Source organism: Ochotona curzoniae, unplaced genomic scaffold, assembly GCF_017591425.1.
Source record: "Ochotona curzoniae isolate NIBS_2020 unplaced genomic scaffold, NIBS_Ocur_1.0 scaffold_2453, whole genome shotgun sequence".
Taxonomy (NCBI): Eukaryota; Metazoa; Chordata; class Mammalia; order Lagomorpha; family Ochotonidae; genus Ochotona; species Ochotona curzoniae.
Window position 1 is genome coordinate 13,599,690 of NW_024467094.1, and position 26,896 is coordinate 13,626,585.

The 26,896-nt window shown below is 52.7% G+C and overlaps 1 protein-coding gene across 1 annotated transcript in view; it reads left to right on the plus strand.

Moving 5' to 3' along the window:
- Positions 1 to 26,896, plus strand: part of MYO18A (myosin XVIIIA) — a 95,919-nt gene that overhangs the window by 20,783 nt on the left and 48,240 nt on the right. Inside the window, exon 3 of the mRNA XM_041001754.1 lies at positions 26,484 to 26,543. Coding sequence (XP_040857688.1) covers positions 26,484 to 26,543 — 60 coding nt within the window. The remainder of the gene's footprint in view (positions 1 to 26,483; positions 26,544 to 26,896) is intronic.

Genomic DNA, 26,896 nt, shown 5'->3' on the forward strand with positions numbered 1-26,896 from the left:
TGGGTTGGTGGCACAGCAGGAGGAATCCTGGGAGACCAGAGACTCCACCTGGGTGAGGAGGGCACAGGGCTGGCTGTGGCCTGCAAGGCCTCACTTCCTCTAGTCCTGCGTGAGTCAGGAAGGGAGTGCCTTGGATTCCATCCTCAGGTGGGGCCAGCCCTGGCCCGCAGGGGCCCCCCAGTCTTGGCAGGAAGTAGCTCTGCCGATTTTGTCACCTGTAGCTAGCTGTCCTTTACCCTGTGGGCTCCCAGCACCTCCAGAGCCTGCTTCTTTCTTGGTGACCTTTCTGGCCCCAGTGCCCTTTGCCCCTTGATGTCCTTTCTGTTGGCCCCTCCTTCCCATTCCCATTTCTGCAAGAAGCTGACTCACTTCCTCCCTCTCTCTCTGGCTTCTCGTACTACGAGGCCCTGTGGCGAGCAGGAGACACACAGGGAGGAGATTCTTCGCAGGGCACCTCCCAGGCTCTCTTCTTGAGTGGCAGGACGAGGAGGCTTCCCCTGGTTCTGGGGCAAGAGAAGGCTGAATATAAGTGGGGAAGGAGGGCCTGGTGTGAATGTCTCCCAGGTGTAGACAATGTCGGGGGCAGGTGTTGTGTTGTCCTTGCAGCACCTCTGCTTCATGCCTCCCTGTGGGCTTGGTCCTGTGCCAGTGCTTTGACTGGCATCACTGGAGGCCAACAGCAACAGCGCCGTCAGCAGCATGCCATGGCCAGAGCTCCCTGTGGCCTCCTCAGCTTCATGTCCAGCCCCGTCACCTGCAGGGAGTATGGATCTGTACAGTCCAGCAGAAACTTCCAGGGGCGCAGTAGAGGGAGGAGTGTGATGCTGTTTCCTATGTGACTGTTTCCTGGGGCTCTGCATCCTGCTGCCCCATGGCCCCACCTCCAGCACTTGTGGACTGGTTTGGCAGGGCAGTGAGGCTGACGTGCTGATGGTAGAAGCCCTGGCATCGGCTGCCTCGCCCTCCCCGGAGCTGCCCAGGCTGGCAGCCTGTGTGCCTGGTGCTCCAGGCTCTGGCAGGACTGGCCTGTGCTGAGCCTGGCACAGCCTTGTACCCTCTGCAGAAGGCACGCAGGTTTTCCTGAAGACCCAGGCACAGGGTGAGGACAAGTCCCCCATGCTTGGCCTGGCGTCAAGATCGATAGAGGCAAGAGGGAGACTGGGCCTGGAGCCTGAGAAACCTGGGGACTGCTGTGGCCCGACTTCCTGGAATCTGGCAGACATCCCTGTTCCCTCAGCACTTGGCTGTGCCTAGCAGAGTCCCCGTGACGTGATGGCCCAGGAACCAGAAGAAATAGCCTCAGCATTTCTGCATGGTGGCAGGAGTTTCTTGTTTAGGTGGGGCTGGGGACAGAAGCAGGAGTGAGGCTGCAGCCAAGCCCGACTACCCCACCCACAATGCCTTCACTTCCCTGTGGAAGGGGGAACTGCCCTGGGCAGCACAGATGCCTGTCAGCACGCTTCTGCTAGGGCTCTGCACTGCTCCCGCCTCCACATGTTGTTACTTGGCCTTGATTTGGAGGAAGAGAATCACAAAGCTGGGTTCTGTGGTAGAACACCCAGCCTGGGCACCACAGACACTCAGCTCACACACACGATAACACATACATGTACTCACATAATACACTAACACGTGTGCTAAGCATACATACAGATACAGGGCTCACACGTGTGTATATCCATACAGTTGCACACACATGCACTCACAGAGAATCTAGACTGGGCTGTCCTTTTCTCCCAGAGCCTTAGCATTTCTGCCATCAGCTTCCAGCCTTTCTAACCACCCCCCACCTTCTCTATCTAGAACAAGTCATAATCAAACCGGAGGACTTGGTCTCTGCGGCCGGGGAGGGTGGAATGGTGCTACTTTAATTGGGGCTGTGGACTCACTGTCCCACCACTTTGTATTTCTTAGGCTACTGGTTTGAAGGTCTCTCTGTCCCTGGAAGAGAGACTTAGGCTATAAAGGACCCTCGACCTTTCATCTCCCACCTTTTCTCTTCAAAATCTGAGAACTTCTGCTGCAGAAACAGATGCTTTGCAAATGTGAAGCTGGGTGGATGGGTAGAAGGGCTGGATTTGGCTGTAGAACTGCTTTCGGCTTGTTGGGGAAGAGGAAGGAGAAGAAGGCGTCTGAGACAGGAGAGGTGATTACACGTGTGGAATGTTAATGCTTTATCATGCCCCAGGCTCCCGCCACACTCCCTGGGTCTGTGTCCCAGCTCTGCTAGTGATGGCTCAGTGGCCCCATGCAGAGGATAGAAGTTTTCTGTGCCTCATTCGCCCCTTCTATAAAATGGGAACAACAGGAGTCCTTCCTTTGCATGGGTTTTCTTTAAAGATTTATTGATCTGAAAGGCAGAGCTACATGAGAAAGAGGAAGAGAAAGATCTTCCATCTACGGGTACACTACCCAAATGACCCTAACTGCCAGGGCTGAGCTGATCCAAAGCCAGGAGCCAGGTCTTCTACTGGGTGCAGGTGCCCAAAGACTTAAGCTCTCTTCTAGAGCTTTTCCAGGCCATAAATAGGGAGCTGGATTGGAAGCAGAGCAGCTGGGACTCAATGCAGCACTTTGATATGGAATACCAGCTTCACAAACCACAGCCAACCCACCACCTCACCACGATGCCAGCAGCTCCATTTAAGTGTTTTTGGACTGCGGTTGACTGTGGGTAGTTGAAATGGTGGAAAGGAATGCTGTGGGTAAGACGGGTGGAGGGATTACCGTGAAGGCTCCTAAGCGAGCATCCACAGCATCATTGAGCTGTCTTTGCTAGCTGGGGACGCACCTGTCACTGGGGGCAAGGACACCTGTCCTCTTCCTGTTGGTGACTCAGCTCTGCCCAGGGGCCAGGCAGGGAGCTGCTGGACTGTTGTCCCCAGGCTGGTTTTCAGATGGAGATAGCGGACAGGTCCAAGGTTACTCACGGCCACCTGTCCACGTGGGGAGTTGGGAGAAAGTGGCTTTCTCCCCCAGTTTCCAAGCCAATCTGTACTTTGATGCCAGTTTTTACAATAATTTTTCAGCAACATCACAATCCAGTTTTAAAGCTGCCCTTTTTTGTGCCTTAGCCCATGCTAGAGTCTTAGCTGATGCCAGTCGTCTCGGCACACCGGGTCTCTTCCTTCCTGCCTGAACAGCTGAACAGGCGGCCTGTCGTTTTGGGTCGTTCTGCAGCTTACTCGGTTTCCTCATGTCCATCTTGCTCCTGACGACTTGTCTGGGTTAGGACTGAGCTGAATGTGGCTTGGAACAGAAGAGCAGCCCTAACTGCTGGTTTTTGGGGGCCCTTCTGGCACACACAGTGATTGTACTCTGTGGATCCAAGCTGCTGGTGCTTACCTGGGCACACCTGGCAGGCCATGCATGCCAGAGTGCACTCCCCCAGTGCTCCTGGATCCCTCTTCCTCATTTGGTTCATGCTGCAGGGAGAGGGGCCTGGCCCCATGGGAGCAATATCCTGCTGCCCTTGACAAGGCTTCTTTGGCCTTATTTGCCCTTGAGAATTCAGGGTTGCCTTGGGCCTTCTCTCTCTGGGACACTGACAATCAGATGGGTGCTGCTGCTCCTGGTGGGGAAGCCCTAAGGCCACCACATTCCAGATGTCTTAGCCAGGCGTGGCCCAGAGACTGCAAAAACAAGGAACCATTGTGCGGCACTGAGGGGCTTTCTCTCAAGCCCAGGACCCTGGGTGGGGGCAGATCCCATTCCAGTTCCCTTTCAGCCTGAGGCATCTGGCTTCAGCTTTCAGGCCTGGCCAGGGCCAGTCCCGGGTAGGGAGTGGTTGTGACAGACCACAGGGCCCCCCTCCTCTACTGCTCTTTGAGACCTAGGGAACGAGACAGGATGCTTGGGGGTAGGGGACTGCCCCTCCTCCTCTGGGGCAGGGATGGGAGGGAGCAGCAGGTTGTCAGGGGCATCACGTGATGGCAGCTTTGGCAAGTGTGACCAGGACAAGTGCAAGGGGAAACTTCTAGACCACACTTGCCCAGTGGCATACTCTGCAAAGAAGGAAATGTTCCTATAGTTACCAGCCATAGGTGTCTACTGACCACCAGACATGAGACTGGCATGAAGAGGAACAGAGTTTTGTGCTTGCTTTTTGTTTTAAAGATTTTTTTTTTCCATTGGAAAGTCAGATATACAGAAAGGAGGAGAGACAGAAAGATCTTCTGTCCAATGATTCACTCCCCAAGTGGCCGCAACGGCTGGAGCTGAGCTAATCTAAAGCCAGGAGCCAGGAGCCTCTTCTGGGTCTTGCACAAGGGTGCAGAGTCCCAAGGCTTTGGGCCGTCCTCAACTGCTTTCCCAGGCTACAAGCAGGGAGCTAGATGGGAAGTGGGGCCACTGGGATGTGAACCAGCACCCATATGGGATCCCAGCACATGCAAGGAAAGACCTTCAGCCACTAGGCTTTTGCACTGGACCCTGTGCTATATTTATTTATTTATTATCTTTATTATTTATATCATTATATACTATATAATATATATTACATGTTATACAACTTATATGTTATATATTACATATTACAATGTATTATCTGTATTTATTTATTAACCTATATTTATCTGAAAGGCAGAGAGAGAGAGAAAGAGAGGTCTTTCATCTGCTGTTCGCCCTCCATATGCCTGCAGTAGTCACGGCTGGGCCATGCTGAGTCTAGGGGCCAGGCGGCCCATCTAGGGCTCCATGAGGTGACAGGGACTCAACCACCAGCAGCCTCAGTACTGACCCCTTGATCCCATGAAGCTGGGATTGGGAACAGAACCAAGACTCCAGTTTCAACTGCAGGTGTTCCAAGTAGCATCTCAATCCCTAGATTGAATCCTAGAATTCCTGGATTCTTAATTTTACCTTATTGTAATTGAACTCATCGTTTTGACTTCACTTTCACTAGCCACATGTGGCTAGCAGCTGCAGTGTTCAACAGAGCAGGCCCAGACAGGCCCCAAGGAAGGACTTGGGGCTGGGCACCAGGACACTTTCCCTAACCGCCAGGGAAGGAAGGTTTGTCCTCCCTGGCTCGTTCTCTCTCTCTCTCTTTCTCTCTCTCACCAGCTCTTGAATCCTCCGAGGTGCTCTCTGTCTCTCTGCCTCACCAGCTCTGGAATTGTGCAGCCCAGGGCCAGCAGGCCCTGGCCATGTGCCACTCCAGGCCGGGCAGTACTTGCCTCCTCTCCTGGCGTAGCTTGTGCCCAGCTTTGTAGCACACAGGTGCGCACACGCCTGGCGGCCTTGGCAGCCATTGGCGCGGGGGCGGAGGGCTGCGAGGCTGGGTAAGGAGGTGGTGCCCTCCCACCTGCCTGCCGCTGAGGAGACTGGCTTTGCCTTTACTTTTCACTCCAGAGAGTTTCTGGAAACAAGCCCGCCAAGGGGCTTCCCGGGATGAGCACATAGGTCTTGAGGAATTCATTCACCGAGTGGCCAGGGTTGGGGAGCGGTGGCCCACCGATCCTTCCTCATTCAGTGTCTGACTGTGGCAGTGGCAGCTGAGGTGTGTGGGCCTGACTCAGAAGTGAGATTTGGTACAGGGGCCAGGAGGGCTCAGGTCAGCCACCCTTCAGGCTGCTTCCTGGCCCCGGGCCCTGTAGGATCTTGGCCAGCAGGGCCAGTTTGGAAATCCCCAGAGCTGTGAGGAAAAACCCCACAGCCCAGTGCCAGGGAGCAGCCCCGCGCCAGGGAGCAGCCCCGCCGGGTGGTCCTTGCTGCTGCCAGCTCCGAGTACCTTAGGATCTGGGGACTGACTCCTGGCCTTGGCCCAGGACTAGACCAGGCAGCCCTGCGTGAGTGTGGACTCTGCCCACAAGGTAGGGTGACTTGGCGCCAGGCTCAGAGCAAACCTTGGGCTGTGCCACCAGTGAGCACCCCTGGGGCGGTGATCTGTGACTATGCCCCATGCCTGCTGGCCGTCATGATGGCTTGTCCCTCTGCGAGGCTTCATGCATTCCTTCATTCATTATACCCCATCAATGGCGTTTATTGAATGTCCAGGCTCTGGGGGCAGGGAGCTGCTGGAAACAAAGTGGGTGTGAGGCGGGAGGCCATCTTGTGGCCGCAGCCCCTTGGGCCTCGGGCTCCCCGGGGACGCCTCCTGGGGGCGGGGCCCGAGGCCGCCCGGCTGGTGAAATCCACGAGAAGTGCGCGGTTGCCCCCTGCTGGTCCCGAGCGGTGCCGCAAGGCCGTGTCCCCGGGCTCCCAGCGCCTGTGCCAGGCCTGGCCCTGTGCACACACACCCAGGCAGCATGGGGCATGGGAAGGACTGAGTCGGGACCCCCGAGCACTTTCCGAGGGTACTGAGTGCATCCAACCTTGGGCCATTTCAGCCTAGCCCAGTCCTGGCTTTTGCAGACATTTGTGGAGTGAGTGAGAGAATGATGCTTCTTGTCTTTCTTTCTTGCTTTCTTTCTAAAGATTTATTTATTTTTATTGCAAAGTCAGATATACAGAGAGACAGAGAGGCAGAAAGATCCATTCGTTGACTCACTCCCAAGTGGCCACAATGGCTGGAGCTGTGTCAATTCAAAGCCAGGAGCCAGAAATTTCATCCGGGTCTCCCACATGGGTGCAGGGTCCCAAGGCTTTGGACTGTCCTTGACTGCTTTCCCAGGCCACAAGCAGGGATCTGGATGGGATGTGGAGCTGCTGGGATTAGAATTGGCGGCCATATGGGATCCTGGCACGTTCAAGGTGAGGACTTTAGCCACTAGGCAACCGTGCCAGCCCGAGGAGGTATTTCTTTATACACACGTACACACGGGAATTAGAGCTAGCTCCCTCCACTCCCCCCTCTCAGGAACTTGAACCTTCTTGCCCCAGCGTCTCCTTGGAGGACAGGTGGACGGGTGATAGCCCGGGGTTGGCTGAGGAGCCTCTCTGGTGGCCACTGGGGAGAGCTCATTTGACCTGGCACTGAGGACTGAAACAGGACTTGATATCCAGCCCTTGAAACAGGACTCACCCTAAGCTCTCTAAACACTGGGTTCGTCAGAGAGATCCTATACCCTGCAAATTAGTAGTGCAAGTATTATGCAATTAGCATCCGTTTACAGAGACCGCATTTATAGCGCCCCACTCTTTTTTTTTTTTTTTGAGAAATTAAGTTTTCACTTATAAGGGAACTTGGGGGACCAACAGGTCAGAGGAATTGTCTGTTAAGATATTAAATATGGTCCCAGCATGGTAGCCTAGTGGCTGAAGTCCTTGCCTTGCTGGGATCCTATATGGGTGCCGGTTTGTATTATAGTTGCTGCACTTCCCATCCAGCTCCGTGCTTGTGGCCTGGGAAAGCAGTCAAAGATGGCCCAAAGCCTTGGGACCCTGCACCCACGTGGGAGACGCAGAAGAAGCTCCTGGCTCCAGGCTTCATATTGGCTCAGCTCTGGCCATTGTGGCCTTTGTGAACCCGAGGATGGAGGATCTTTCTCTCTGTCTCTCCTTCTCTCTAAATCTGACTTTCCAATGAAAATGAATGAATCTTTAAAATAAGAAGATATGAAATACCACTTTGGTTTCACTGTTTTCCAAACTACCCATTTCCCCCTGACTCAGCCTCTCTGCTTTGCACAATGAATTGAAAGTTCCACTTCCTCTTCCCTTGCCCCAGCCCCCTTTCCACACCTCCCCCTGGAGCCACTGGGTCCAACAGATCCTTTGCTGTCGCCACCTGCTTCCCCATGCACTTTGGTTTTCTGGTGGGATTGACACCCAAGAGCACAGGTTCACTCAGGCCCTCCAGCTGCCTGCTCTCACTCCCCCTCTTTCCCAGGCTGTCTAAACCTTGCCAGCTGCAGTCTGTGTGGCCGCAGGCAGTGACTTAGTCTGCGTCCACCTCAGCTTCCTGGTCCACAGTTGCCGCTGCCAGCACCTACTGCCCAGGGCTTTGTGAACCAATGGAACCATCCTGTACCCGCCCCAGGGGCTGCCTGGGATATGCTTTGAGGCTCTTGTGCCAGGCACAGCTCTTCCAGATGCAAATGATAGCACAACTACCTCAAATATAAGGGCCGCCTTGGCTCAGACATCTGACAAGTCCAGGGGTAGAACTGGCAGCAGCTGAGCTTTTTCTGAAAGGTTTTAGCAGAGAACCCAGGCTCCAGACCTCTGCTGTATCGCAGCTCTGCTTGCAGGCTGGTGTGTTCTCAGATAAATCATGTGGGAAGAGAAGTGTGACTGTCATTTCAGTAATTCCAGAGTTTCATTATACCAATAGGTTGGTTTTTATTTTTTTAAGATTTTTAAAAAGATTTACTTATTTTTATTGCAAAGTCAGATATAGAGAGGAAGAGGGACAAACAGGAAGATCTTCCGTCTGATGATTCACTCCACAAGTGGCCGCAACGGCTGGAGCTGAGCCTATTCAAAGCCAGGAGCCAGGAGGCTCTTCCAGGTCTCCCATGCGGGTGCAGAGTCCCAAGGCTTTGGGCTGTCCTTGACTACTTTCCCAGGCCACAAGCAGGGAGCTGGATGGGGCCGCCCGAATTAGAAAAGCTCCCATATGGGATCCTGGCACGTGCAAGGTGAGGACTCTAGCCACTAGGCTACCACACCAGGCCCTATACCAATAAGTTCTTAACGCTGATTGGGTTCCCTGCTGGCCATGAACCATAGTGTGATGTTCCAATTGGCCAGCCCTAATCACATGGTGAACTAGGTACTTGAGAATGGAGGCCTGGCAGGCAGGCAGCAAAAGCAACGTGGTTAGCTCTCTCCCCAGCTTGTTCTCTCATTGTTTTTCTCTCTGTTGTCTGTTATAGAACAGCCCAGAACTGGTCTGAGGAATTGCTGTAGAACCCCCAGACTAGGCTTACCTGCCTGACTCGCAACCTGCCAGTCAGAGCCCAGAACAAAGTAGGTGTTCATTACAAAGCACAGAGCCATGGGCCTGGGAGCCATTACCGAGTTCCTGGGCTAAAGGCAAGGGTTGTTGAAGACTGAAGCTGAGTTTGAAGGGGGCCTGCTCAGCTCACATCCAGGCTCCTTGTTGGTCTGTGGCACCCTTTGCCAGCCTTTGTTGTCAGCTACTTGTGTTCTTTGGGGGGATTTTTGTGATGGCGAAGCAGATACCTGTCACTCAGGTGGAAGTTTCTTTTCCTCCAGGCCTACAGTTCCTGGGAAAGAACCCCTTAAGAGTGAACATCAAGGTGTTATTATGTACGGGGGAGGCACATCACCACACGGCTTTGGTGTTTGGGGACCCCAGAGGACTGACTGCACCATGCTACATTCAGTGAGCTGGTTTCAGTAGTAGCAGAGAGAGGCAGTCTGACAGTATGTAGCATGTGGGTCCAGTGCTCTTACAGGGGTTGTGTCCATGCAGCCTGCCCTTGCCTTTGCCTGTGTTGATATTCCCTCCTGTCCTCATCCCATATCTCACATTACACATTCCTCCAGCTTTTACAACCTTGCTCCACACCATTAGCCATCTGCCCATCTGTAACCTGTCCTCCCACCTACAAGTGGAAATGATCTTGGCCCTTACACTACCGCTGCCCATCATGGGAGCGCGGAGCACCCGCTCATCTGTGTTCTGGTGACCGGGGCACATTTGTGGCTCCTGTCTGCCCTCTCCCTCCATGTGTTTGTTGGAACCAAGAACCATGTCTGCTTTGTCTTGCTTCACTCGGACATGTGCTGGCAGCGGCCCCAGGCTCAGCGGGTGCAGGAATCTCACAGCCAACAGCGCGACCTCGGGCTCAAGAAGCTCAGGATCCAGTGTGGGGAGGCTGAGAAGCTGGCTTGGTGCTTCTCTATAGTGCCCCACTTCTTGAGCCCCCTCAGAACCTCCCATCTGGTCTTGTCTTCCAGTTCTGTATGACCTCTCTGCCCTGCCCTGCCCCTAGCTCAGCCTCTGCACTAACCTGGAGAAGGGCAGAGTAGTTGAAGCTGTGGACTGGTGTGGGTAGCTTCTTGTTCCCCATTCTGCCCTATTCCACTAATTGTGATTGCAACTTTTGGGTGGGTTGTTTAAATCTAGTGGACTTTGGTTGATTGCCAGTTTGTGTGCTAGTGTAGGCAATGGAATGGGATACAAAAAAAAAAAAAAAAAGCAGCAGGATATGACCCCTGTCCTCGGGGAGAGCAGGCTTAGACAGGAGTCCCAGATATGCTTCCAGTTCTAGCTTCCTGCTGATGCATACCCTGAGAGGTAGCAAGCAGTGGCTCATAGACTGGGTCCCAGGCATTCACAAAGAGACACAGATTGAGTTCCTGGCTACAAGCTTCAACCTAGCCCAGTCCTGGCTTTTGCAGACATTTGTGGAGTGAGTGAGAGAATGATACTTTTTGTCTTTCTCTGTTTCTCTGCCACTCAATTAAAAAATATATATATATGTAGCAAAATGCTATTTAAAAAACAACCAGGCATATTGAGATTAACAACAATAACTAATAATTAAAAAGGGAGTCCAGTGCAATGACTCAGTGGCTAAATCCTTGCTCTGCATACACCAAGATCCCATATGGGCACTGGTTCATGTACCAGCTGCTGCACTTCCCATCCAGCTCCCTGCTTGTGGCCTGGGAAAGCAGTCAAAGATGGCCCAAAGTCTTGGGACTCTGCACCCATGTGGGAGACCTAGAGAAAGCTCCTGGCTCCTGGCTTCAGATCAGTTCAGCTCTGGCTGTTGTGGCACCTTGGGGAGTGAACCAGAGGACGAAGGATCTTTCTGTCATTCCTTCTCTTTGTGAATCTGCATTTCTAATAAAAATAAATAAATACGTATTTTTTAAAAAAATGAACCAGAACGATTATTATAATAATTGTAATAGTAAAAGCTTGTGGATATGTTCTCATCTCAGAATATTGTTATTTTCCACATTTCAAAGGAAGCAGCTTATGGCTTCCCCTTTTACATACAAATTGCTAACATCACTGTTCTTGCATGTTGGGATCATTATTAAGTAGGAAAAGTGTTGCCTGGACCCAAACACACTAATCACACGACAGCCCGTGTGATCCTTGAGGTGGCTAACGGCCAGTGTGGGTATGCTGGACAGAGGGGCAGGACTGGGCAGGGTGGTGGAAGATTTCATTACCATACTCAGAATGGCATACACTTTAAAAAAAAAACTTACACATTGCTTATTTCTGGAATTTTCCACTTAATATTCTTGGACCTCAGCTGACAATGGGGAGCTAAGACCACTGGAAAGTGAAACTGGTTAAAGAGGGGACTTGTGTGTACAAAGCCACGTGTGTTGTACTTTGCGGGCAATTTGAGGGGTTTTCAGGAGTTATTATTATTATTATTATTATTATTCTGTCTCTGCCTCGTATCCTGACGTTACTATCCAGGCCCACATAGTGGGTGACTCCCACTACGAAACTCAGCAGTATACTCAGTGTATTGCAAACCACTGTGTGTGTTGCGTTTAGGTGTAGACAGCGAGTGCTGTGGTTTTTGATGATGATTTAATGATATTATTAGTCATTTAATCACTGCCTACAAAGTGCCAAGCCTAACGCCAGGTGCTTGACATGTACTGTCTTTTCTAGTCTCACAACCTCATTAAGTAGTGTCTAACTAATGGGGGGTGGCGGGGGGTAGGGATAAAAAATGGAAACTCTAAGAAGCAGAGTCCATTCCCCTTAGGTCAGACAACAGGAAAGAGGCCACACTGGGACTCGGAGGCAGGTGTGTATGTCTGCCAGGACTCTGCTGTTGGCGGGGCTTGGGTTTTAGTGAAGGCTTCATCCAGGCAGGGAGCAGAGGGGGCGGTGGAGATGCCTTGGTGGGTAAAGGCTGTGATGGCAGCGCTGGCAGGCAATGGTGGTGGGCAGTATCACCGAGAGTGCACAGGATTCAGGGAGAGGCAGCTGGCAAGGGGCTGTGAAGAGTGGAGGAGCCAGGTTGAAGGTGATGGCCATCCTTGGAGGCAGGCAAGGAGACCTGAAGGCAACCTGGCCAGCGATGGGGGCACCCCTAGAGCCATGGCTTGGGGTCCCTAAATCCTGGGCCATGTCCCAGCTTGGGAGAGACCGCTTGTGGGAGGCAGGGAGGTAAGTGAGCTGCCTGAGCCCAGGCTTCCCTGCACTTTCCACTGGGGTGGGGCGTAGGGAGGAAGGAGGCATGAGCCTGCTTGAAATAAATCTCCCTCGGGAATACCTAACTCCTCAAGAGGCAGAATGGACAGGGTTCAGTCATCTGGCCACAAAAGAGATGTTAGCTAAGTAAAGAAATCACTTGAGATAATTGCATCCCGTATCTGAGAGCCTGCAGTCAGGACTCAGCTCAGCTTCTGATTCCTGCTTCCTGCTGGGAGGGGCAGGTGATGGCTCCAGCACTTGGGTCCCTGTAAACCGTGTGGGAGACCCAAATGGAGTTCTCTGCTCCTGCCTTTGGCCTGGCCCAAGTGTTGCAGGCACTTGGGGAATAGGCTAGTAAATAAAAGAACTATGTCTGTCTCTGCCTTTCAAACACAGATGTTTTGAAGATTTATTTGTTTATCTGAAAGGCAAACTGGGGGCCAGTGCGATGGCTTAACTGGCTAATCCAGCATCCCTATATAGGCACTGGTTGTGTTCCGGTTGTTTCACTTCCCATCCAGCTCCCTGCTTGTGGCCTGGGAAAGCAACAGAGGACAGCGCAGAGCTTTGGGACCTTGCACTTGTTGGGAGACCTGAAAGAAGCTCCTGGCTTTGGATCGGTTCAGCTCCAATCAGTCATTGGGGCCATTTGGGGAGTGAAACAGCGGATAGATCTTTCTGTAAATCTGCCTTCCCAATAAAAATAAGTAAATCTTAAGAAAAGCCTTATTTAAGTAAAAGGGCAGTGCGAGTAGGCATGTGTTTACTAACAAATCAGAAGATGCAGTTAGAGTGATGCTGCATTCACCCAGGTGTCCCCTTCCCGAAGGCCCACGGGCAGCCAATAGAGGGCTCCCAGTCTTCATGGAAACCCCAAACCCCTCACTCTCAGGAAAGCCCACAGGCTCATTGGCCTCCACTCATTCTGCTTTTAACACTCTTATCAGACCTGGTTAAGGGGCTTCCCAGCAACAAGAAACAGGACTGCTGGAGACAGGCATGTGACAGCTCAACAGCATGGGCAACAAAGAGCCAAAAAGCAGATACACAGCCACAAAGGGTATCTGGCCTTCCTGATTTGGGGACTTCTGAGGTGTCAGGGTGACTGCAGTGCCTGGTGCCCTTGGCGAGAGGCCTGGAGCATTGGTGGAGCAGGGCCTGGACTGCTGCTGAGAGGCTGGGAGGCATCATGGGGCAGTAGGTACGGGACGTGGATGGAGGTGGATCAAGACCTTGGGAGGAATTCAAAGGGTCTTACTTAATGAGATGTCTCTAAAATGCTTGTTATTTTTATTATGGTCACGGTAATAGGGCTTAGAAGACACTTAAAATAGAAAACAGTTTGTCCTCTGGGGATAGGCTTTAACTACCTGGAAATTGTGACAGCAATTCCTCTCTTATTGTGTCCCCCTAGTGAACTAGATAGAAACGAATTTTATGGAAAACCAACATACTGGACAATGTTCTTGTAGCATTGCATGTTAGTTCCAATTTTGTTTTTAAAGATTTATTTTATTTGAATGGCAGAGTGACAGACAAACAGGTCTTCATTGTCTGGTTTGCTCCCCAAATAGCTGCAACAGCCAGGGCTAGGCCAGGAGTCAGGAATTCCATCTGCATTTCCCACACTAGGTATAGGAACCATCTTCTTTTCCTTTCACAGGGTCATTAGCAAGGAGCTGAATCAGAAATGGAGCAGCCAAGGCTCAAATCAGTGCATTTAAAAGGAATGCAGACATCTCAGATGATGGCTAACTCACTGTGTTACAATGCCAGTCCCTGGAGTGGTTCCTTTTGCTCTACTCCAAAGCTAGGTGGTAGATGATGTAGTTCTCCCCTTTTACAGGTGAAGAAGCTGGAGCACAGAGAGGTGCCATTCTGTAGTATACCACCTGGAAAAGCTGAGGTTGAGCGAGGCAGTCTGCTCTGGGGGCCTCAGCCACAACCAAAATACACTGTGGATAACTCCCGTCGAGCCGTGGGTCCCAGTGTGTACTGTGCAGCAGAATCACCTGGAAGCCTGGTTAGAACATGAATGGGGTAGGACCTGAGAATCTGCAGGTCTAATATATTCCCAGGTGCCATGGGTGCTGCTGGTCTGGGACCAGCCTTCGAGAAGCAGAGTCATTCTCATAGAGCAATCTCACAGTCTTACAGAGCAGGGCCATGTGAGTTCCCTGCCCATGGTCACTCCACTAAGTCATTCATTTTAACAAAGAGGCTTGTCTCTGCTGACCTTAGAACTGAGCCCTTCGCAGTCTTGGCTACACATAAGAATCACCTGGGAAGCTAAAGATATTTTTTATTTAAAAGGCAGAATTAGAGAAGGAGAGAATCTTCTTCTATCTGCTGGTTCACTCCCCAAATGGCCTTCATGGCCAGAGCAGGCCTTGTCTGAAGCCAAGATCCAGCAGCTTCTTCTGGGTCTCCTACAAAGGTGCAGGGTCCCAAGTCTTGGGCCGTCCTCCACTGCTTTCCCTGGCAGGGAGCTGGATCAGAAGTGGAGCAGCCAGGATTCAACTGGTGCTCATATGCTGGTGCTTCAGCTGGAGGATTAAGCTGATATGCCATAACACTAGCCCTTCCTGGGGAGCTTGTAGGAAATCCAGTGTTCAAGCCTCCCTCCCAGGTCAATTAAATCAACAAATGGTGGAGAAGGGGTACCGTGTAGGCCTTGTTTGTATTGTTGTTGTTGTTAATTAATTATTTCTATTTGAAAGGCAGAGAGATATAGACAGAGATCTTCCATCTGCTAGTTCATTCCCCAAATGTCTGCAGAAGTTAGGGCTGAGCTGAACCAAAGCCAGGAGCCTGGAGTTCATTCTGGGTCTCCTATATGGCGGACGGGGTAAGCCAATGATGGCCTCATCTCAGGGCTCACACAAGCAGGAAGCTGGGATTGAGAGCAGAGCCAACACTTGCACCCGGGCACTCTGACATAAGATGTGGTTGTGGCAAACAATTTTAAACCCTGTGATCAATGTCCATCCTCCCTTCTCCCCCTCCAATATTTCAGTGAGCAGTATACGCGGCACCTTTGTACTAAAAAGGCCGCAGCTATGTGGAGACCTGTGACAGCAAGGCATCCCCCTGGGAAGACATCCCACTCCTGGCAGGCGGAGGCAGGAGAGCGCTTTGTCCTAGTGGCCCAGATGACTGGACCTGGGCTTCGTGTGCCGTGTGTGGTGGGAGGAGTGCTGGCCTTGGTCCTCTGAGGCAGCACTGACCCGTCTTCCTGGAGAAAGTAGAATGGACCCCGGACCCAGTGGATCTTACAGCTAGCCAGGGCTTCCTAGATCCACCCTGCCTGTCTTTCGGCTTCTTCCCATCCTGCCCCCAGCTTTCTTTTCAACCTGCGTGTGTGTATGTGGGTGTGTCTGTGTGCATCCTAGCTCCGGACTGAGCTTCCCATGTTGCTGACCGGAAGGCCAAGCCAGGATTTCTCTCCCTGAAGGACACAAGGCCAGCTCTTCCCTGGCAGTTGATTCTCACTGGCCTCAGTCTGGAGGGGCTGGCCGGTGTGTTGTGTGAGGAGGGAACAGTTGATTCTCTGCCCCAGTGTGTTTATGACAGCCAGGCAGGGAGAGCAGCCTCCGGCAAGGCGTGTGCGGCTCCCCTCCGGCTGGACTCCAAAGGACCCGGCTGTGCGGCTGCAATTTGGGCACACTGCGTGTGTTTGGGGGGTGGAGGGAGGGCGCCGGTGTGTTCTACTGGATGTGATGTTAGCGGCTGTCTCGGCTTCTGCCACAGTAATTAGATGGCTGGAGCAGGCCTGTGATTTATGTGTTCTCAAGAACATGGGGGCAGCAATAGAGCATTCCTGCATGCAGGGGAGTGTGTGTGTGTGTGCATGTGCCGTGCTTGTCTCAGCTTTGGCCTGTGGAACCCGGGGGGCTGCAGGTGTCAAATTCCCCTGCTATTTTTAGGGACCCTATCAGCCCAGCTGTCCAGGGAGCTTGGATATGTGTCAGTAGGAAAGGCCACCCTCCCTGTTGCTTTCCCTGACACTCCCATGCATCCTGCTTCCACCACTGACCCTTACCCCAGGAGCCTGCTCCTCTTCCCTGCCACCCCGGACGCTGTGCCGCCTGCTCCGCCCTGTGTACCTGGTCCGCACTGCCATCCTGCAGGCTGCGGGCTCTCTGCACTGGCTCCCACCAGGGTCAGGCCGCTCTGGCGGCGGGAGGGGCCTCGTCGAGGGCGGCGCCCGGGGCGGGGCTGCAGCCGAGCTATTTTGAGCTCTAACGGAGCAGCCGCTAGAGGAGACTGCTTGCTCCAGGCTGCTCTGGGCCAGGCCATGCGGGTGAGTGTCCCTCTGACCCCCACCCCGGAAACGTCCCACTCATGCTCTTTCCTGATTTAGGAAAGGAGGGGCCTTTTTTTCCAGATGTGGCTGGAGTGGGTGGGGAGCAAGGGGTGGGGCTGCTCAGGGCTCCTCTGGGTGAGGAAGGGGTTTACCTAGCCCCAACAGCCTCAACTCAAAAGCCTTTGGAGAGAAGAAGAGACTGGGACCCAGCACTCTGGGCCTGACTCATAAGTTTGGGAGCTTTAGAGGGGCTTTATCTTCTAAACCCTGGGTGGCACCCACAGGTCTGCAGGCTGAGACATGCCTTCAACACAGAGCTTGTGGGGCGTGGGGGGGTGGTCTTCGTTCCTAGCAATGCTGTTGGGGGGGGTTCTTCGTTCCTAGCAATGCTGTTTTCTTCCCAGTCCTTCAATCCAGCCCCGTCAGGCCCTGAGAAATCTTGTCGCTGTGTTGTGTTGCTGCTACATCTTCCCCCACCCCCACTCCTGTAAGTCAGGGGAGAAGGGCCTTGACTGGAGGGCCCATTAGAGACCCCCTCACCGTCCCAGCATGGCCTCTTCCGTTTCTGTGCATATAGATGGCATCTCGGGCTTCCCTGGCCATCCGTAAGTCTCTTTTAGCAGCAATTACTCCAGAGAAGTAAGTTCCTTTAAAAAGAAAGTGAACAGAGACTTAAGCTGCCACCCTGTTCATTCTGTCTTCCCCCTGCCCCCACCTTGGCCCCAATCATTCAATCCCTCCTAGCCACCAAGGGTAAGGTTTTCAGTAGTGTCAGCACTTGGCAGAGTGTGTGGGCCAGGCCTGCCTGGAGTGGAGGTGCATTAGAAGGAGCTCAAGATGTGCCTGTGACCATTTGGATCTCTCTGAGCCCACAGATTGCACCAACTGGCTATAGTGCCCAGGAGCCTGTGGGCAGAGGTGCTGCACAGAGAGAGCTCCCACCGTAAGAGGCAGGTGCTTCCTAGCCAGGCTCACTACCCTCCTCACCCTGGACTACCAGGGACATCAGTACCAGGTGGGTCACAGACTCAGGACTGCACACAACGCTGGCCAGGTGGATGACAAGGAGCACACAAGAGCGGGTAGTGAGGGTCTCTAGGGAAGGGAGGACTCCAGCAGGCTGCACTGTTGGAGGAAACTCAGGCCCTTCTGCAACTGCAGGGGCAGCAGGAAGCAGTCTCAGTGCACCTGCTTCCTCCAGGCCGGCAGTGACAACGACCAACACTTGACTGCTTTCTGTTCCGCCCTGAGCAGGGCAGGCAGGAGCGGAGGGCGGGGGCGGGGTGGATGGGGATTGGCTGCAGTTTGGACCACAAACGGCTCAGGGTGTCGATGGGTGTCCATGTCAAACTCTTTCACCTCTCCCTCTGGCTTGCAGTGTGGTCTTTTTTTTTTTTTTAATATAGATTTGTTTTTAAAGATTTATTTATTTTATTGGAAAGGCGGATGTACAGAGAGGAGGAAAGACAGAGAGGAAGATCTTCTGCCTGATGACTCACTCCCCAAGTGGCCACAACGACTGGTGCTGCGCCAATCTGAATCCAGGAGCCAGGAATTTCTTCCCGGGTCTCCCACGTGGGTGCAGGTTCTCAAGGCTTTGGGCCGTCCTTGACTGCTTTCCCAGGCCGCAAGCAGGGAGCTGGATGGGAAGTGGAGCTGCCAGGATTAGAACCGGCGCCCATATGGGCTCTTGGCGCGTTCAAGGCAAGGACCTTAACCATTACACTATCATACTGGGCCTGCAGCGTGGTCTTGAGGCCCCTCCCCATAGCGTTCCCCTCTGTTTGCAAAGCATACTCAGGTCATGGGCAGAGGGGAGCTGTGGTCCAGCGACCACCACCATGGACGAACAACAGCACAGGTGCATAAAGCAGGGCGAGGGCTGGGCTTGGACACTAGACCTCCGAAGCCACCCTTTGCTCCTCCGTGAGGCAGGAGTCACACTGGCGTGTATCTGCAGGGGTGTATTGTGAGATTCCCATGGGGTGATACTCATGGAGGACTCAGTGCAGTACCATAACCACAGGGGTGATTTCTCCTACTCCATTATTCCTCTGCTCTGTGCCTGAGATGAATTGGTGCTAGTCTGGGACAGGCAGGGAAAGGGTCCCCTGGGAGCTGGTCTCTGTGCCTCAAATGAGAAAGGAGAGAGGAGGGAGAGGAAAAGGCCAGGCTGCTCTCTCTCAGAGCTTGAACTGTGGCAGAAGGGGAGAGACTCTCATCCCCACCCCTCAGGATCGCCTGCTGCTCCTGGACTCACAGTGGGAGGGTCTGACCTGGACACTTGGCCTGGCCTAAGAGGCTGCCTGGCACGGGGTGCTGTTCTGTGAGGGTCACAGAGGAAATAAGTTAGCGATGGAGTGTAGCCCCCGCTGGAGCTGTGGGGGTGAAGTCCAGCCCAGCTCCCTCCTTGAAAGACAGGAGTCTTTGGGGGTCACCAAGGATGGTTCCTCAGCCTGCTTCTTGGGTTTCTCATCTTTGAGAACAAGTGCTTGCAGCTATTGCCTCCTTGGTGGTTTCTTTTTTATTCACTACTTAGCAATCTTTACAATAAAAATAAGCAGTAAGTAACAAACACATAACCAAATAAACACGAAGTATCTCCTTTGTGACTAATTCAATAGTTTGCAAGAATATTATGAACACTATTTGCGAACCATTTAAGTTCCAGGCTTTTTGACTGATGTGATTTTATGTGGAATTTTCAATATGGTTGCATTGTCTGTGAGTTTGTCACCATTTAACAGCGATGTAATAGTGTGTTGAACTGGCACTGTGGTTCACCTAACCGTGACCCGATTCTAGGCATTTGGGTTGTTTCCAATTTGGAGTTGTCATCTAGAATGTGTCCACGAACATCTGCCTGGGTTTGGGTTTACAGGTTTTTTTCTTGTTGTCTGTTTGTTTGTTTTTGAGATTTATTTTTATTGGTAAGGCAGATTTACAGAGAGAAGGAAAGACAGAGGAAGATCATCCTTCTGTTGATTCACTCCCCAAATGGTTGCAACCGCTGGAGCTGAGCTGATCTGATAGGAGCTTCTTCTGCATCTCCCGCATGGGTGCAGAGTCCCAAGGCTTGGGCCATCCTCCTCTGCTTTCCCAGGCCACAAGCAGGGAGATGGAAGGGAAATGGAGCAGCTGGGACAAAAACCAGCGCCCATATGAGATCCTGGTACTTAAAAGAGGAGGGTTAGCTAATTGAGCCATCATGCCAGGCCCTTTTCCTGCTTTTTTAAAGGCAGCTCATTAGAGCTCCATTCTTGAGGCTGGGATGGCCACGCTGGGGGATGCTGTGTTTTGTGGCTATTGTTGATCCACAGAGCTGCTAAGCTCTTTGAAAGTGTGCTTGCCCTCTCCTAAAGCCGTGGCATTGAGTGTGCAATCTATTTATTGTTGCTAAATTCAGAGATTATTCCCCCCTGTGCTTGTTTGGACTGCACCCTTAGGGGTCGAGACAGTTGAGCATGACTCTCAATAACCTGCAGCTGGGGGAAGAGACTGGCTGGGCTTGTGCAGAGAACCCCGGTCTGCCAGCATGTGGCCTCACCTTGCTGGCGTCTTTACGTGGAAGGCATGGGGACTCAGCAGGGAGGGCCCATCGCCACTGCAGCCGGCTCATCCTGAGCGTTCCTGTTCCCCGCTGTTGGCTTCTCCTTCCCCCTAAGGGAGCAGCTCAGCAGCAGCACTGAGGGAGGCACGGGAGCATGGCGGGCTCTCCCTCCACACATCCGGAAACTCTATGTGGAAGGTTAACCACTTCTAAGCACTGCCCACTTAGCCATGACTTGGCGCTGACCCCTACCCGCTGACCGAGTGTGTCAGCCAGATTGGGCTGCGAAAGATGACTCAGTCCTTCTGATGCCCACTGAACCTACCAGGAAGGACAGTCCAGTGAGGCGGAGCACAGGCCCTGAAGTCAGACCAGCTTGGTTTAAATGCAAACCACTCACTAACTTTGTGACTTCATCTCTTTCTCAATCTTTTTTTTTTCTCATCATGGAGTGTACTTCCATGTTATGAGAACCTTATCAGATGTACCTAGAAAATCAACATTAAATACCTTGTCCAGGCCCATCCTGTTGTAGGCATTCATTCCAGCTTCATTTTGGAAATAGCTGGACTTTATCAAAAGGGAACTGATCAGAGACATCTTGGCCCTGGACGCCCTGCTGCTCGGGCAGGGGCTGTGTTACAGCTGTGGCTGCCATCTTGGGAGTTCTTTGCTGTACTGCATTGGATAAAGATGGCTCCTTTTTTTTTTTTCTCAACATTTTTGACATTAATTTTTAACTTTTTAAAGATAATATATTTTTAACTTGCATTATAGTAGAAGCTTTATGGTTTTGCTAAACAAAGAGTTCAGCAAATAAAAAATAAAAAGACCACAATCCAGAAGGAAAATAGGCAAGGACTATAAACAATAATCCAGTGAAAAGATGTTCACTTTATTCATATACATTTTTAAATAATCACAAGATTAAAAGGCAGAGTGACAGAAAGGGAATGATCCAGTTCCCTCCACAAATGGTCACAATGGCCATGGCTGGGCCAGGTGGGAAGCAGGAGTCCGGAACTCCGTCCAGGACTCTCACATAGATGGCGGAAACCCAAAGGCTTGAGCCATTACCTGCTGCCACCCAAAGTGCATTTGCAGGGAGCTGGATGGGAAGTGGAACAGCTGAGACTCAAACCAGTGCTCTGATGTGGCATGCCGGCATCACAGGCAAGCAGCTTAATCCACTACACCACAACACCAGCCCTCGTGACTTGCTTTTTTTTTTTTTTTGTAAGATTTATTTTATTTTTATTGGAAAGGTGGATATACAGAGAAGAGAGACAGAGGAAGATCTTCCGTCCGATGATTCACTCCCCAAGTGAGCGCAACGGCCGATGCTATGCCGATCCGAAGCCAGGAGTCTCTTCCGGGTCTCCCACAAGGGTGCAGGGTCCCAAAGGTTTGAGCCATCCTCAACTGCTTTCCCAGGCCACAAGCCGGGAGCTGGAAGGGAAGTGGGGCTGCTGGGATTAGAACCGGCGCCCATATGGGATCCCGGGCGTGCAAGGCGAGGACCTTAACCACTTGTGCCACCGCGCCGGGCCCCGTGACTTGCTTTTGATCCTCAGCACATCCATCTTAGTTAAAATCTGGCGTTAAGGAAGCAAAGGAGCAAATCCAGGCTCTTCTGCACGAAAGTTGCAGAGGGAGTTTCTTCTGGGGAGAAGGCCACATTCGTGTTCCAAGGATTCGTGTTCATAGGGAGCGGCTGATGCAAAGCAGTGGGCTGACTATCCCTGGGCAGGTGGGACCTCCCTGGACAGTCTGAAAAAGTGAACAAGAGATCATAGAGCAGACGAGCTCATTGAACACTTAAAAAGAGAGACGTTTATTTATTTATTTAAAGATTTATTTCTTTTTATTGAGAGATATGCAGAGACGAGGCGAGACAGAGAGGAAGATCTGTCCGCTGATTCATTCCACATGTGGCCACAATGGACAGAGCTGAGCCGATCCAAAGCCAGGAACCTGGAGTTTCTTCTATGTCTCCCACGTGAGTCCCAACGCTTTGGGGACGTCCTCACCTGCCTTCCCAGGCCACAGGCAGGGAGCTGGGTGGGAAGCAGGGCTGCCGAGACTCGAACTGGTGCCCATTTGGATTCCAGTGCGTATAAGGCAAGGACTTTGCCACTAGGCTACTGTGCCAGACTCGAGACATATTTATTTGAAAGGCAAAATTTCAGAGAGAGAGAGAATCTTTTTTATCTGTTGGTTTACTCCCCAAATGACTGTACCAGCCAGGGTTGGGCCAGGTTGAAACCAAGAGCGTGGAACTGCAACTGTGTCCCTTTGTGGGCGGTGTGGGGCCACTGCTTTCCCAGGAGCATTAGTAAGGAGCTAGAGCAAAGCAGAGTCAGCCAACCAAATTAAAAATAAATGATTGAGCAGCTGTTTTGTAATGCCAGCATCCATCCTGTCAGTGGCAATTCGAGTCCCAGGTGCTCCCCTTCTGATCCAGCTCCCTAGCCCAGTGCTCGGAGACCCGGAGATGCTTCTGCCTTTGGTTTGGTTCAGTGCTGACCCTGTGGGCATCAAGAGAATGAACCAGAGAATAGACAGTCTCTCCTCCCCTGCCCTCTCTCTTTGTAACTCTTTCAAATAAATCTTAGTAACATTGATGGAACCAGAAATTTTCTAATTTAAACTCTAAATCCATTGCTAACTGTTAGGATAATAAAAAAGGGTGCGTGGGCGAGTAGTTGAGACGCCTGTGTCCCGCCTCGGAGGGCCTGGATTCCACAGCCAGCACCAGAGCCTGGCTGTAGGCAGCAACGCCTGCCCATTGACTGGGTTCCTGCCACCCTCAAGGGAGGCATGGATTGAATTCCTGGCTTTAGCCGCTGCTCTGTTCTGATGTTACCTGCATTTAGGAAGTAAGCCAGTGGAGGGAGTACTCGCTCTCTCTGCCATGAAAAGAACAAACCAACCTTGAGTGGACCAGTTCTTTTTTTTTTTTTTAAGATTTGTTTTATTTTTAGTTCAAAGTCAGATATACAGAGAGGAGGAGAGACAGAGAGGAAGATCTTTCGTCCGATAATTCACTCCCTAAGTGACCACAATGGCCGGTGCTGCACCGGTCCGAAGCCGGGAACCAGGAACCTCTTCCGGGTCTCCCGCGCAGGTGCAGGGTCCCAAGGCTTTGGGCCGTCCTTGACTGCTTTCCCAGGCCACAAGCAGGGAGCTGGATGGGAAATGGGGCTGCCGGGATTAGAACCGGCGCCATATGGGATCCCGGCGCATTCAAAGCGAGGACTTTGGCCACTAGACCACGCCGCTGGGCCCGAGTGGACCAGTTCTTAAAGCCCACTGAACTGAACTGGTTTTACAGCTGAGACCATTTCATGAACAGAGTTGAACTCTGACGGCTGGTTTTCAAGAGGGCAACCCTGGGTTCCAGCTTGCGTGAGGGGCTCCTTTGTGCCTCCCAGTCACAGGCACATGACTGTGGCCTGCAGGTAGAAAGCAGAGTGGCCAGGTCAGCATAACAGCTGCCTTAGGCCCATCCAGGGTCACAGTCCCTCAACCTTTGTGGTATGTGGTTTGTGGTCTGAAGATCAGGAATGTCTCTCCCAGCCTCCCTGAGTACTGGACCTAGGAGGGACGTTAGCCATCTTCCGCACTGGTTCAGCCCCTCGACCTCCACAGAGACCCAGAGAGGGAAATAGGCTTATTCAAGGACACACAGCCTCCAAGGGTAGGAAGTTCTGTGTGCTGTGGCCCCCTTCCCCATCACTTCCCTACCCTGTATGTGACCTTTTGAGTTTGGTAACCTTGCTTCTCCCATTCCTTCTCCCTCCTTTCTCCTTCTCTCCTACAGTGTCTGTCCCTGGGAGGTCCCGGCCCTTAGGAAGACACCAAGTCCCTGAGAAACCCTGCCCCTCTTTGTCTCCTCCGGCCCAGGGTGCAGGCTACCTTGGGCATCATGGCCTTTTCATCAAGGTTCGCCTTCTGGGAGCAAAAGGAAAGTTGGATTTCAGAATCTTTGTGTCTTCCCTGCATCTGGCATGGTGTGCTTGCAGCTAGAAACAGGCTTTTGGGCATGTGTGTGGTGCTGGAGAATGACTAGGTGCTGGTGAACTCACCCCTTTGTCCTGATGGGCTCCAGTGCTGAGTCACGCTCCTCCCCACTTCGGGTAACCTGAGCCGCCTTTTGTCCCTCTGGTGCCCCTCTGTGCTAACCCTGCACCCTCGGTATGCTGCTCTGATGTACTCCCGGGGTTGTGGGCTGCTGTGTAGGGGCTGCTGGGCACCACTTGGTTCTGAGACCTCTAGAAGATTGTGGAGGTGAGGTGTGCAGCGGGAAAAGGGACCAAGACAGGGTCAGCCAAGAGCGAGCCAGCCGCTTGGGTGCAGAGGATGATCCAGGCTGCAGCAGCCCTGGGCGTGCCTCTGTGCTCGCGTACAGTCCCTGGCTGGGCTATGACCTACCACCGCCAGAACCCTGTGGACAGGGAGGGACCCATGAGTCAACCCGAGGCTAAATCCAGAGCTGAGCTCAGAGCTGGGTGTGGCGTCCCAGACACTTTGGGGGCAGCTGTGTTTGCCCCAGTGCCTTGCCTGCGTGGGGCTGGCCCTTTGGGGTCCCATTTGGAGCTCCTGAAGGACGCGGATTGGACTTGGATTCTGGGCCATTCCCGAGCCTGAGCTAGCAGCACTGCATCCAGTAATGAGTGTGTGTGTGTGGCTTGCGAGCTTCTCGTTCTTCCTCTAACCTCTAATGCATGGTGTGCCTACCCGCGGGCAGGACTGAGGGGAGGGGACAGCAGGTGCAGCCCCCCACTCTGCTGCTCTCAGTTCCCTTTGCACCAGCACCTCGCCTTCCCCCTTCTCTGCTCCAGTCCTCTCTGGGGGATATTTGCCATTTTTCCTCTTCCGTTGATCAGTGCCCCAAGGTAGCTAATTGGAGCTCAAATTTCCCACGGGACACTGGTCCAAAATAGAGACTCTCCTACCCCCAGGTGGATAATGTCAATGATTCTGGATGTTTCCAATCCATTAGGAATTTAAGAGTTCTTCTAGGACTCCTCCCTCATGCCAGGAAAGAAAAGCCTGCAGAGGATCCGGTGGGGTTGGTGACAGGCCTTGTCCTCCACGTGCCCACCTCTGGGAAAGAACAGAAATGAAACCCCCAAAGACTGCCACAGGACTGGCAGGGCCTTGGCAGCAGATTTGCTGGTGAGGAGAAGAGAGGACTCTTTGGAACTCGAGCTCCAGGCCCTCCGTGCCAGTCGGAACTGAAGGCCCCTCAGAGCTTCCACATCGTCCGTCCCTTTACCTGGCATGTTAGGGGTCTGTTGTTCTTCCCAACTCTGCCCCTCTCTCTGGCCTTGGACAGCCAGTTCCTGGGACCACAGCTTCTCTCCTGCCGCACCCTGTCCCCAGCCTGGGGGTTCCCTCCCTCGGCTGCAGGGTTGGCAGTTTTGCGGGTCTGAGGCTGGGAGAATATCTGACCTCCTGACTGCCTGCCGGTGCCCGATGCCCCGTGTCCTGCCTGCAGCCCAAGCTCAGCTGTCTGGCAGGGATTAAGAGCCAAGGGAAATCCCCTCAGGCCCCAGGCACAAGGCCTGGCCAGTGCCAGCATGAGGGGGCCACCCATACCCTCTTCGCCCATTTCTGCGGGCACCCATGCCGGCCTCAGTCACTCTCCCTCAGCCACTGGATCAGCAACCTTTGTTCACACCACCACAGGGGATTTCAAAACGTTTACAGAGAATGAAAGAGAAAATTGAAACTCCTTGCATGATTTTTTCATGATGCATGTTTTTTTTAAGATTTGTTTTATTTTTATTACAAAGTCAGATATACAGAGAGGAGAAAGACAGAGAGGAAGATCTTCCATCCGATGATTCACTCCCCAAGTGGCCACAATGGCCAAAGCTATACCAATCCGAAGCTGGGAGCCCAGATCCTCTTCCAGGTCTCCCACATGGGCACAGGTTCCCAAGGCTTTGGGTCGTCCCTGACTGCTTTCCCATGCTACAATCAGGGAGCTGGGTGCGAAGCGGGGCTACCGGGATTAGAACCGGCACCCATATGGCATCCTGGCCAATTAAAGACGAGGACTTTAAGTGCTAGGCTACCTCGCTGGACCCCATGATGCTTGTTTTTAATGACCCACTTAAGAACCCCTCAAGTGAATGTTTTTTGTTTTTCCCTGAAATGTCTCTCCCTTTCATTTTCCATGGGCTTTTTCAAGTACCCTCCTACTAGTCGGAGCTTTGAATGCCTTGTAGTTCAGCATTATTGAACTCACTGGGTCCTTCTTGTGACTGTGTACTCAAAGCCACCATGTCACTCATGCGTGGACCTCCTGAAACAACCCCAGTGGGCGAAGGGGGCAGGTCACTGGGACCAACGGAGAGTGTAGGGGTTGTCACTCCCCACAGAGGCTCTTCATTCTTGCAGTCGCTGTGGATGGTCTGGTCCCATGGTGGGGCCACTGTTGCCTAGGACCCCTCATGCTGAAGCCCACAGGGCAGGGGTGGGGAGAGGTGGCTTTTGCTGTTGGGGACAGTAAGGCCATGTCACTTGAGTGCTGTCTGTCAGCTCTGACCCGCCAGTGACTGCCTCATCTATCTCCCCCCAACCAGGTTAAAGAGGAGGACAAGACTCTGCCAAAGCCTGCCCCCCCTGGCAAGGAGGAAGGGGCTGTAAGTGCTGCGCCGAGACCCTCTGTGTGTGTGTGTACCCAGGTGGGCTGGGCTTGCCCCATCCTTGCCAGTCCTGCTGTGGTTTGACTAGAAAGGGCAGAAAGTGCATGGTGTCAGGCCCAGCCTGGGATGTTGAAGGTGCTGTGGGGATCTCCCCTAACCTCCTGCGAACCCCCTGCAGTCACCCGCCTTAGTTATTGTGGCGTCCCGAGCTCTTTGGAGGTCGAATGACAGCTGTTGGACGCCCTGAGCCCAGGGCTCCAAGGGCTCTCACTGCAGCTGCCACTCTCTCTTCCAAAGCCCTGTCAGCTGCTGGGCACGGGTGACCCCGAGCAGGCTGCAGCTGCGCACTG